Raw genomic sequence first — 11,949 nt, 5'->3', positions numbered from 1 at the left:
CCTCCTTCCAGCTCAGTCTGTGAGAGCTACTGTAGCGGGAGGCTCCCATCCTTCCAAACAAGGCCCACATTGTGAAGGGTTCCTTGAATGCTTTCCTCCACTTACTCTCCTCGGTCCTCCCACAACTCACTAAAATGGCCAAAGCTCAATTTTGCCCCCCTTGGCTACTAACATTTCTTTTTCTTGGGTGTCTGCTTTCCCCCCTCCCCCATCACGTGCCCACTGCACCCTAGTCGCTGATCCCAGAGTGTAATTAGTTTACATACTGTACAAAGTTTGCTTCATTACAGCTGTCTTGGCATGTTGAATTAATGCAATGCCTTGCTGGAGCTTTGATCCCAGCTCCTAGGCAGCGGCCAGCGCCCTGTTCAAAGGATCGCCATTTTCTTCTCTCTCCCTGCCCCCCACAATGCACACTTGGCAACGGCTTTCACTTATTGCATCATTTGTGTTCTTATTTTAGTAGTGTTTGGCCTTAAAAGCCACTAAGTATCCAAATGTACTGCTGATGGGCCATAAGTCACTCGGCATAGCTTAAAAGAGCATGGTTGTGAAGGGCTGCTGGAGAATGACTTTAAGATGATAATGGCAAGGAGCAGTGCTGCTGAAATGCAGGGGATCAGTCTAGACCATCCACCTTGAATTCTGGCCCTAGTTACTATCACTCACTAAGTACAGTAAATAAAATCAATTCATGGGGAAGCCAGCATGGTGTCTGGAACTTTGCTTGTGAAGGGGGGTGAAAGGGGAGGGGATAGAAATAAGCAAACCTCCTCACTCCCTCTTCCTACAATCCCAGGCCATGGCCCGTGAGAGAGACAAGGTGCCTGAGGTCATATCTTTTAGTGGACCAACCTCAGTTGGTGAAAGAGACAAGCTTTCCAGCTCCACAGAGCTCTTCAGGTCTCCTGTCCTGGAACCAACAGGCTCCAACAACCCCAGAAATCCCAGGCCCTGCTCCCTGCTAGTCCAGAGCTACAAGTGGCACTAGGCTCCCTGGAGGAGGAGAGAGCAGGGTGGTGGAGGATGATGAGCACCTTAGGGCTTGTTTGCAGGGGAGATTTTCCCCGCTGTACTGATATAGCGTTAGAGCAGTATAAGCCCCAGTGTGGACGCTCTTATTCCAGTATAAGTGCCTGTTTCCCGCGGACATAAGCTACGTTGGAAAAAGCCACTCTTGAACTGGAAGAAGAGGGTCTATGCCAGCGGGTATATCTCTAGGGGTGTAAATGCACACCAGCCCCTACGAAGACCCTAGAGAGAGGGGCAGTGCTGGGGGTCCCATAGCTGGGCCCCACCTAACAATGGAAGGCAGCACCCAGCCTGCCCAAGGGGGGGTGGCTACAAAATGGGGGGGTCTGAATGGGGGCTTTAGTCGCCTTGTGTGTGAGGGGAGAGGAAGGGGCAGCGCAGGCCGAGAGCAAGCGAGCAAGAGGGAAGGGGGAGAGAGGAAGAGGCCGGGCAGGGAGAAGGGGGGCGCGGACAGGGGGAGGGGAGAGAGCCACGGGGGTGAGCGAGGGGAGGCGCCGCGGAGCGTCAGTAGCCGAGGCTGAGCCGGGCGGCGGAGGGAGGGAGCGGGGGCGGTGGCAGCGGGGCGGGAGGAGCGGGCTGGGCGCCCCTGGCCCATTGCAGCGGCGGCGCTGGCAGCAGCAGCGCTGCGCTCCGGCTCCCCCTGCTCCGCAGCGGCTCGGCACCTCGCGGGGCCCCAGCCTCCCTCCCCCGGCAGTGGCAGCGCGGCGCCCCGGACACCCCCATGCGCTGAGGGAGGCGCCCGCCCCGGGGATGAAGCCGAGCCCGGAGGCCGCCGCCGCGGCTAAGGAGCCGGAGCCCGGGCAGCAGCAGGCGGCGGCGGCGGCGCCCCGGGAGCCCGATGCGCGCTGGAGGGAGAAGGGCGAGGCGGAGGCGGAGCGGCAGCGCACCCGGGAGCGGCTGGAGGCCACGCTGGCCGGGCTGGGCGAGCTGGACTACCTGCGCCAGCGGCAGGAGCTGCTGGTGAAGAGCCTGCTGCTGAGCCACCCGCCGGGGGCCGCCCCCAGCGCCGCGGGGGCCCGCGGGGAGCCGCCCGGGGAAGGGGACGCCCAGCGCAGCCTGGAGGAGAAGTTCCTGGAGGAGAACATCCTCCTGCTGAGGAAACAGCTGGTGAGCGGGGCTGGGGAGCACCCGGGGGCGAGTCCCGGGATGGGGGGCGCGGGGTGCGGGGGCGCACAGGCGAGGGTCCCGGAATGGGGGGCGCACCGGCGAGGGTCCCGGGCTGGGGGGACTTGGGGGCGCACGGGCGAGGGTCCCGGGCTGGGGGGCGCGGGGTGCGGGGGCGCACGGGCGAGGGTCCCGGGATGGGGGGGTTTGGGGGCGCACGGGCGAGGGTCCCGGGCTGGGGCGCGAGAGTCCGGGTGCCCGGCTGAGTCTGATCTTTCCCGTCGCCTCCTTATTGCTCCGATCGGGGACTCTCTGTAACGGACAGACCCCCCCCCATCCCGTATGTCTCTGATCCCCCAGCCCTTCCCCCTCCCTCTTGGGGGGCTCTGCGGGCTCCTACGGGTGCCACTGAAACCGGCGAACCCGCCGGAACCGCCTCCGAATTGGTCAGTGCCGGTGTGTGTCTGGGAGGCAGGAGAGCTGCAGACTCCCGGGGCTCATCCCCACGGCTCACAAAAGCAGCCCGGGCTGCCCCCAGCGTGATCAATTGCCCAGCTTCGAATGAGTTTTTTACCACTAGGTTGAACTGCCTTTCGGGAATAGCCTTCCTAATCCGGTGTCATCCCCTGAGCGCTCCTTACCTTGTCCACATTGCATCTGCTCCGGTTCTTAATTTGAAACGTGAGGCTCATTGAAAGCGCTTTGCCTAACGGGGCAAGAATTCCTGACGCAAAAGGAGAAGGCACCTCTTGATTTAGGGAGCTGTGCTTGGTGGAATAAGCAAGCTCGTTTCTGCAAATCGCTTCATGTCCTGTGCTTTTTAAAGCAAAAGAGAGAGCGGGTAGGAAAGCCCCAGGACGGTGCTGCAGAAAGCATTTATTCTATTGAATTTCTATCAGAGCTGTGGCCATGGTGTGTCGCTTTCATTAATGTTCAAGTGAGAAGAAAGGCTTGAACTAAAATAATGCATCAGCTGACTCTTACCGTTGATTTTGAGAAATGGGCTTGGAGTCAATATATGTGCATGAGTCATATAAAATAACTAGCAACTAGATACGAAAGAGCCAGAAAAATGTACTTAACTAGAATCCTGATCATTGCTCAACAGAGCAGCTCATAGGCGTGAGGTGAGAAGGAGTTTATCCTTGGTTTGCTACAAAAGAACTAGATTCACTCATTTTAAAAAGCCCCTGATGCAACCTAGCGGTGTTCTTCTACTGCCTGATCCCCATCCACTGAAGTCAAGGAGTGTGTCAGCTGACTTGAATAAGAGTTGGATTGGGCCCAGAGGCTATCCTGAGACTTCAGTGGGAGCAGTGAGTGCTGTGCAGTTTTCAGGATCAAGCCCTTTAAAATAGGGATGCTTTTGTTGAAAAGGCGCTTTGTAGCTTGTGGGGGAAGAGAGAGCTGGACGTGAAACGGCGGATCATTTTTCAATGAAAATAACTCACAGCTGTGCATGGCATTCTTTGTGTCACAGTCATGGTTCAGCATTTGTGCATATTGGCTCTGACCAAGGGAGAGGTTGGATTTTTGATGTTCACTTGCAAATCTTGATTGCTTTTGTAGGTTTTTCCCGTTTGGTTCAGTAAATGTATAGAGTAGGGTTATTTCCTTCTAAAAAGGTGATGGGACTGTTCAGGAATTATTAGCTGCCAAATGGCCACAGTAAAGTAACAGGAATTATTACTCGGAATTGGGGGTTTGTGGTAACACTTTGATTTGTGCTCTTGACATTCCAAATTTGAACCAGATGCACTATTCCCAATACTACTTTAGAGGGGGGCTGGGTCAGTAGGTGGCGCAGTGAGTTCCCGCTCTAAACCTGTCACCTCTGCAGATCTGGGTTGGATCCAAATCCTAGCTCATGTCAGAAGTGGAAAAAGAATTTGCTTGCCCTTCTGGTCCCAAGTGGTAGTGCGTTGTGCAAGTCTGTCTTGCTCAGTGGTTCTCAACCTATTTACCATTGTGGGCCACATCTGCAGCTCTCTATGTATTATGTGGGCCGCATCCACACAATATATATACTACCTGTATGGCCCTGAGGATGTCACATGGGCTGCAGCTGTGTGCTGATTGGGCCACAGGTTGAGAACCACTGGTCTAGCTTATGCTATTAGCCTTTCAGTCTTGGGCCTGATCCAACACCCATTGAATCCAATGGAAAGGCTCCCCTTGACCTAATGGTTTTGGGATTGGGCCCTTTATCTAGACTCAGAAATCCATCAGAATACTGCTGGCTGAATGCAAAAGTGTATGTGCCCGTGTGTATAAAAACTGATGCAACTGGACAGATGATGGATAGATACGGTTGTAGTATATGTGGAGAAACTGATTACACTGACCTTGGGTTAATGAGCTTCTTGCAAAATCATTATTTATTGCCCATTGTATATCATCAAAATTACCTTCATAAATAGCTTAAACAGCCTTATTACAATAATGTAATACAATTGTAATGGGGGAAGAGAAGGGATTACTTTTCCTACTTATTGCATTGTAAAATTAATGAAAGGACCCTGATTCTGGCTCCTGTAATCTTGCCTTATGCTTTAAGAATATAATGTGCAACAGAATGAGAGAAACTGGAATTAAATGTCTACATTATAGTTCAGTTGAATTTTTATCCTGAACTTCCGGGCAAGATTTCTGTTTTTTTTTTTTTTTTTAAAGAACTGACATGGAATTTACAAGCTATTATTTTTCAGATGATACTTGTGGCCCATTTGTTTCTGGACAACAAAGATGATGTTTTGCTTTTCTTGTTTTCCAGAACTGCTTGAGAAGGAGAGATGCTGGTCTATTAAATCAGCTGCAAGAACTAGACAAACAGATAAGTGATCTAAGACTGGATGTAGAAAAGACTTCAGATGAGCACCTTGAGACAGACAGTCGGCCAAGTTCAGGTAAGCCCCATATGCTGCAAAATGGATCCACCCAGCAATCGGTTATAAAACTGTCCAGAACCTTCAGCAATGTCACAGTTGAAAATGATAAAGGGTCCACAATATGGCAGTCAGTGATGGTACAGTGGGACCAAGAAAAATTCAGCCGCCACTGGAAACATTACTGACTTCATACAATATATTCGGAGGCAAATGTCAGGACTATTGAGAACATGCTGCACAATCATGTTTGATTTTCAGAAAGTGGGTTTTCTTTTTAATAAAAATAATGCATTAGATGAAACTTTTTCAGAATGCTTCATTTCTTTTATTTATGGGAATTGGGTTGCAAGAAAAAGTACAGGAAGGAAGCAGCAACAGTGGCTAAGGAGACTTGTAGACAGTCTCGTAGCCAAGTAATACCGGTAGAATGGTTGTCAAGAGACCTAATATCCTGTTAAATGAGCTTTGAAGGCAAATACAGCCAGATTTCTCTTAGCACAATCTGTAGCTTTTAGTTTCAATTTGGCTTTTAAAAATTGTTCAAGATCAGGAGCGGCGCCAGGGTTTTTGCTGCCCTAGGTGGCAGCGCTCCTCCTCAGTAATCGGCGGCAGCTCCTCCTCCGAAGCTGCGTTTTTGGCGGCGGGGGTCCTTCCGCTCCGGGTCTTCGGGGCACTTCAGCGGCGGGTCTAGCGAAGGACCCGCTGCCGAATTTCCGCCGAAGACCCAGAGTGGAAGAAGCCCCTCTGGGCGGCCCTGGTTCCCGGCGGCGTTTCCGCAGCTGCTTTTCTTCCCGCCCAGAGGAATCGCCACCGAAATTCCACCGAGGGCGGCGAAATGTCGCCCCCCACATCCTGCCGCCCTACGCGACCACCTAGGGTCGCCTAGTGGAAGCGCTGTCCCTGTTTGAGATATTAATATTTCAAAGGCTAAGTGACATCCCACTGCCTTATTTTCAATAAACAGAAATTGTCCCAGTATTATAGTACTACTGTATAGTACAACTAATCTGGATGATTGAATGAAATAGTATAAATTGTTTGAGATCCAATGAGCCAAAATACACAGAAACTCAATTGCTTTTCTAGGGGAGGGGGAGGGGAATTCTTTTGCATAATGAACAGAACCAAAATGAATCCAAGTTTTTATTTTTATAGGATTTTATGAGCTGAGTGATGGGGCCTCTGGATCACTTTCCAATTCCTCTAACTCAGTCTTCAGTGAGTGTTTATCCAGTTGCCATTCTAGCACCTGTTTTTGCAGCCCTTTGGAGACATCTTTGAATATCTCGGATGGACGCCCAAAATCTGCAGGTACAGTAAAAGCTGGTATAATACATCATATTCCAGCACGTGGCGTTGGCTTATCCGTTGAAATGCTGCATTGGGGCTAGCAGGGTCCTATTAACTCTTCCTTTTTTCATTTGCTAAACGACGTGTTTGTATAAAATAATCCAAAAAGACTCTAATGACTGACGTTTTTGTCGCATATGTGTGGCATGGGGTATAGATTTCACCTGCCACTTTTTCAGTCATTGGTGTGAATTGTGGGCACCTATAAACACATGATCAGCTCTGATATTTTGTACCCAGTAGAGGGCAGTGGTACATATACACACAAGCAAATTCATTGTATAACTTCCTATCACTTCCTTTAGGAAACAATTTTTACCAAAGTAAAAAAAAAAAAAAAATCATTTATGGGTAGTGCATATTTGTGCCTATGAAAGCGAGCGACTAATAGTTTCCCAGCTCTAACTGCTTTCCACAGCACATGGACAATTGTGATGAAGTGTGTGCTGAGTTTGTGTGGCCTGGACAAATGGCCATTATGAATAATGGAAAAGGTTTCTCTCTCTTTGGTGCGGGGAAGATGGATGTTTGAATTTCCAGTTACTCTAGTCTAAAGATGTAAATCTCAGTGTGTATGTGTGTCTAGGTTATATATTGAGGCGGGTTACTACAAGATTTCTGTTGCAAGAATCCTCTTATTTGCTGTATAGGTCTGGAAAGAGGGGTTAAATAGGACCTTGTTTCAGTTTTGATCCTGGAGGCTGCTTAGAAGCAGACATGTATTGCTTGGTGTTCAGAACTTCCATTCTGCAGTGTCCCCCTCCCCCCCAAGCCTTGGGTTCCTCACTTCCTCCCCCCGCATGGCCCCCTTGGCCTGACTGGAGCTGCCTCTCTCCCCCCCCCGCCCAGTATAGAAGTCAAACTGCCTATGAGTGAACTTTTGCATTTAGGAATCCAGAGTATAATCATTCAAGTTTGTCTGTCCTAGAAATGCGACTTTGTAGCAATTCTGAGATGTTGAGAGCTTTTCAAATTACCCTCTGACCTGCTTGATGTAATTTAAATTTCCCTATCACCAATCTATAGGTCGTCTTTATCAAGCATGTTTAAAAATAATCCCGCACAAAGATTTACAGCAGATTACATTGCTGGTTTTCATGATACAGAATGGAAATATGAAATCTTAAACAGATTATGGCAGTCTAGCCCACTTCCCACAGTGGCATGTTTCAGTGAAGTCTTCTTGACAATTGGCTGTGAATATTAGACTGTAACAGAGAATTTAAGAAATACTGTGATATGACCTACAATAAGTCAGCTGTTCTCTTCAGATCCTGATAGCCCCATTCTTGCTCTCTGAGCAGCACTTCCTCTCATATATAGTCCCACTGAAGTCTATGGGAACTGTGGGGGCTAAGCATGTTTGATAAAATCAGCCCTCTTACTTAGGTGCCTAAATATGGCCTTAGTAAGGCATTCACATTTGAACATTTTGACCTAAGTAACTAGCCTCCGAGGACGTCTCTTGCAGGGCTGGGAATAGAACTCTGTTTCTCAACTCCCACTCCCGTGCTTCTGTCAAAAGAGTCTTTGTCTTTGACATCCCCTCCCCCCAAGAAGATTCTCTTATGAGTGTTCTTCGCATCTTGATCATCTTTTCCTGAACGGAATCTGATCATTTTGAAGCCCTACAAAAGCAATTCCAAGTAAAAACGGAGGAAGTCCATGATCAGCCTGAAGTTCCTAAAGAAAAGGATGGTTAAAATTGCCCTTCAGCCGACTGTTAACAAATTTACTGGTGTAATTTGTTTGTTCCTTCTTGGTTAGTTGTGGGTTTAGCAGTGCACTATATCTTGTAACACACATATCCTCGGGCTTTCTACAGTTCTGTGTCTAGCAGTTCATGTGGAGGCTGTAAAAGTCAACTGTAGAATTCTAGAGGCCTCTGGTACAAAGTGGAAGGCTCTCTAAGGCCAGCTCTACACGGCTTTTGTACCAGTATAACTAAGTTGGTTAGGGGTGTGAATTCCTTTTTTTTTTTTAACCAGCATAATTATACTGTTACAATCCCTAGAGTGGATACAGTTTTGCTGGTATAAAGGCACCTTATACCCGTATAGCTTATTCCCCTTCCTATACAGGAATATAAGGGCTAGACTACACTACATAGGCTCCGCTGCTCTAGCTATATCAGTATAGCTGAACCAGCAGAGCCTCCTAGTGTGGACACAGCATATGCCAACAGAAGTTTTTCTGCCTATTTAGCAACACCATCTCCCTCAATGACGTTAGCCAAGCTGTCTGCCGTGGTGTTGTAGCCGTGTCGGTCCCAGGATATTAGAGAGACCAGGTGAATGAGGTAATGTCTTTTATTGGATCACTCTTCTGTCGGCATGGCTGCGTCTACACTGGGGGTTTTGCCGGCATAGCTATGTCACATGGGGAAGTGTTTTTTTTCCACACCCTGACTGACATAGCTAAGCTCGAAAGCTGGTCTCTCTCCCCAACAGAAGTTTGTCCAATAAAAGACATTACAACTATATCGCCCTAGTTAAAGCGGTGTGGGTGTAGACCAGGCCAAAGTCTTCAAAAGTATCTTTGAAAAGACTAAATAAAAGCACAACTACACAATGGCAGCATCTTTAAACTCTTTTCAAATGCATTTCAGATCTCATAGGCTGGATGGATTATAATAAAGAAGGCCAGCACGAGGACCCGGCATCAGGTGCTGTCTGTCGTTCGCACTCCAATTCCCTTGATGTGGTTGCAGATGTACATCCAAAGTATCAGTGTGACTTAGTATCTAAAAATGGGAATGATGTGTACCGTTACCCCAGTCCCCTACATGCAGTAGCCGTGCAGAGTCCAATGTTTCTTCTACCAGTGACCGGTAATCCCTTGAGAGAAGAAGAGAGACGTGGTTGCAATGTTAATGATGTTTGCATTGGAGCTGAACTAGACTCAGTAAAAACAGGCAATTCCTTTCTCCCGCAGAGCTCATGGTCTGTATCCTGTCCTTCAGCCAACAAAAAAATAGATGGTTACATCTTGAGCCTTGTTCAGAAAAAGACGCATTCTGTGAGGACTAACAAACCGAGAACAAGTCTGAATGCTGACCCCACAAAAGGCATTTTGAGACATGGGAGCATGTGTGTTAGACAGACCGCGGCTGTTTCACATACTAACATTGTGAACCTGAAGAATTCCAAACAAGCATGTTTGCATTCCAGTGGAACAACCACTTTGGATAATGGCACCTTCTCGTCATTAAATCAGCCGTCAAAAGAATCTAATGGGGAACAGCTGGAAAGCAGGAAGGTGCCTACGGCTGCAGCCTACCCACCAAGTGCTGTCAATGAACTTCAAAGCAAACATCTGTCAAGGAACGTCAAACCAGCATCTCAAGAACTAAACTGGTGTCCTGCAGTGACGACAGGGGATATCCCAAAGGAAAATGGCCAACTCTTTGCTACATCTCCTAAAGAAAGTCCTGGTAGGCATACAGCACTGCAGCAGGAGAATAAAGTGACCCAGCCACCCAAAAAGCTACTGCTAAAAAACCGCTTGCAAGCAGCTCACCCCACTTCACTTCCTTTGGAGGAGAGGCCCACGTTGGATTTCAAGAGTGAGGGCTCTTCCTCTCAGAGCCTGGATGAAGGCTTGCTGGTTAGTGCTCAGTTCATACCAGCTCAACAGCAAAGCCTTAAGCTTCACAAAGGCACCAAAAGTGTCAAAATTCTGAAGAGCTCTACTCTGAAACACAGGTCCCACCTGGCCAGCCTGCTGGAAAGCAACGCGCCAACCATGCGGGAGAAAACCAAGCCAATCGGCAAAAAGTGTCGTTTCCCTGATGACTTGGATACAAATAAGAAACTTAAAAAGCCCTCTGTGAGAGGGAAGAAAAGCAGCAGTTCACAGCTGGAGCCAAGCCTCCCAAGCAGGCAGACTGGCCTCCATAAAACTGTGATCAAATCTCACGGACATGGCAGAGAAGCAGTTGTGGCCAAACCTAAGCACAAGCGAGGAGATTATCGCCGGTGGAAGTCATCAGCAGAGATTTCCTACGAGGAAGCCCTGAGAAGGGCAAGAAGAAACAGGAGAGAAGCCGTAGGGGTCTATTCACAAGTTCCCCTTCCGTACGTCAGCCCCTACGCTTACGTTGCTAGTGACTCCGAGTATTCAGCAGAGTGCGAATCCCTGTTCCACTCCACCGTAGTGGACACCAGTGAAGATGAGCAGAGTAACTACACCACAAACTGCTTTGGGGACAGCGAGTCCAGCTTGAGCGAGGTGGAGTTCGTTGGGGAGAGCACGACGACTAGTGACTCCGATGAAAGCGGGGGGCTTATTTGGTCTCAGTTTGTCCAGACTCTTCCTATCCAAACGGTGGCCGCTCCGGAGCTGCACGAAAATGCAGCAAAGGCCTTTGTCAAAATTAAAGCCTCGCATAACCTCAAGAAGAAAATCCTTCGCTTCCGATCTGGCTCTCTCAAACTGATGACGACTGTCTAATGAAATGACTTGTCCGCGTGGAACACGTCTGTTTCTACTTAAAGAAACAAGGTGCTTTTGTGTAAATATTTTCATAGATTTTTTTTTTAATACAAATATTTAAAACTTAAGGTAAATTATGACATGGCTTCAAATCTTGGGTGGATACTAGTGCCTTTTCATGGAAATAAAAACCATTATACTAGTTTTTTTTTAAAACTCTGCCATTTCAGTGGTGACAGCTTCAAGTGCATAGTATCAGAAGGCTTTGAAAAATAATAATGTTCCCAAGAATGGATCTTCCTTGCCTATTCTTTCCAACTCTGGGTCTTGTAATATCAGGAGATCAACAGCTTAAAGTCAGAAGTGGAGGATCCGAATGTTTGTTCCTATCCCTTAATATTTTCTGCTCTTGTTCCTGCATGTTGACCATGTCCCTCCTTTTGTCTGGCTGGATTTTCTCTTGTAAACTCTTCTTCTTGCAACCTCCTCCCCTCCATGTGTGTGTTTGTACAGTGCCTAGCACAATGGGGTCCGGGTCTACAACTAGGGCCCCTAGGTGCTATGGTAATACAGATAATAGAAAGGGCCCTCGCTTAATCTCCCTCTTGAGTTGCCTTCTCCAAAAGGCACTCTGCTATGGATGACCTCAATGTGCATCCCATGTGTGGGATTCCCACCAGAGTAATACATTGCTCTCCAGAAGAAACCATTGGACCAGCTGGGAAAGGCTCAGTAACTCTTCAGTATATTGTGTAAAAGCGCTTTTTAAAAACATATGCATGTCACGTGCATGAATATCCATAGTTTTAATATTCCTGTCACTGTCAAGTTACTCTACATCACAAACGGCTGTTTTTATATATCATTGTGTAAATTAATAACACATCATATGCTGTAATAAACAGTCTGTTTTAATACTTTTTTTAAAGTTTGTTACGTTGCTCTAGAACCAGCGGTTGGGACTGCCCCACCGCTGCCCCCACACAAAGGTACACGAATGTGGCCATGCGACACTTGCTGCATCTGAACTACACAGTAACTGAGGCGAGTTTGAGTCGTTCCTGTGTTTGGAATGTGTACTTTGAGGTGGGAAAGGAGAGAAATGGGTCAGTCGTAGCTCAGCGTGGCTCCATTTTTTCTT

At 48.1% G+C, this 11,949-nt stretch overlaps 1 protein-coding gene across 1 annotated transcript; it reads left to right on the top strand.

The window, feature by feature from the left end:
• The first annotated feature begins 346 nt into the window (after nt 1–346).
• On the top strand, nt 347–11,725 carry DACT1 (dishevelled binding antagonist of beta catenin 1). The gene is made up of 4 exons (XM_005295559.4): nt 347–2,139; nt 4,910–5,042; nt 6,180–6,335; nt 8,983–11,725. The coding sequence occupies exons 1-4, from the start codon at nt 1,363–1,365 to the stop codon at nt 10,824–10,826; spliced, it is 2,910 nt and encodes a 969-aa protein (XP_005295616.2). The 5' UTR covers nt 347–1,362; the 3' UTR covers nt 10,827–11,725.
• The last annotated feature ends 224 nt before the right edge of the window (nt 11,726–11,949 follow it).

The sequence above is a fragment of the Chrysemys picta genome, chromosome 4, assembly GCF_011386835.1.
Source record: "Chrysemys picta bellii isolate R12L10 chromosome 4, ASM1138683v2, whole genome shotgun sequence".
NCBI classification, from domain to species: domain Eukaryota; kingdom Metazoa; phylum Chordata; order Testudines; family Emydidae; genus Chrysemys; species Chrysemys picta.
Note: the sequence above shows the minus strand (reverse complement) of the source record. Positions and strands in the feature narration are given on the sequence as shown.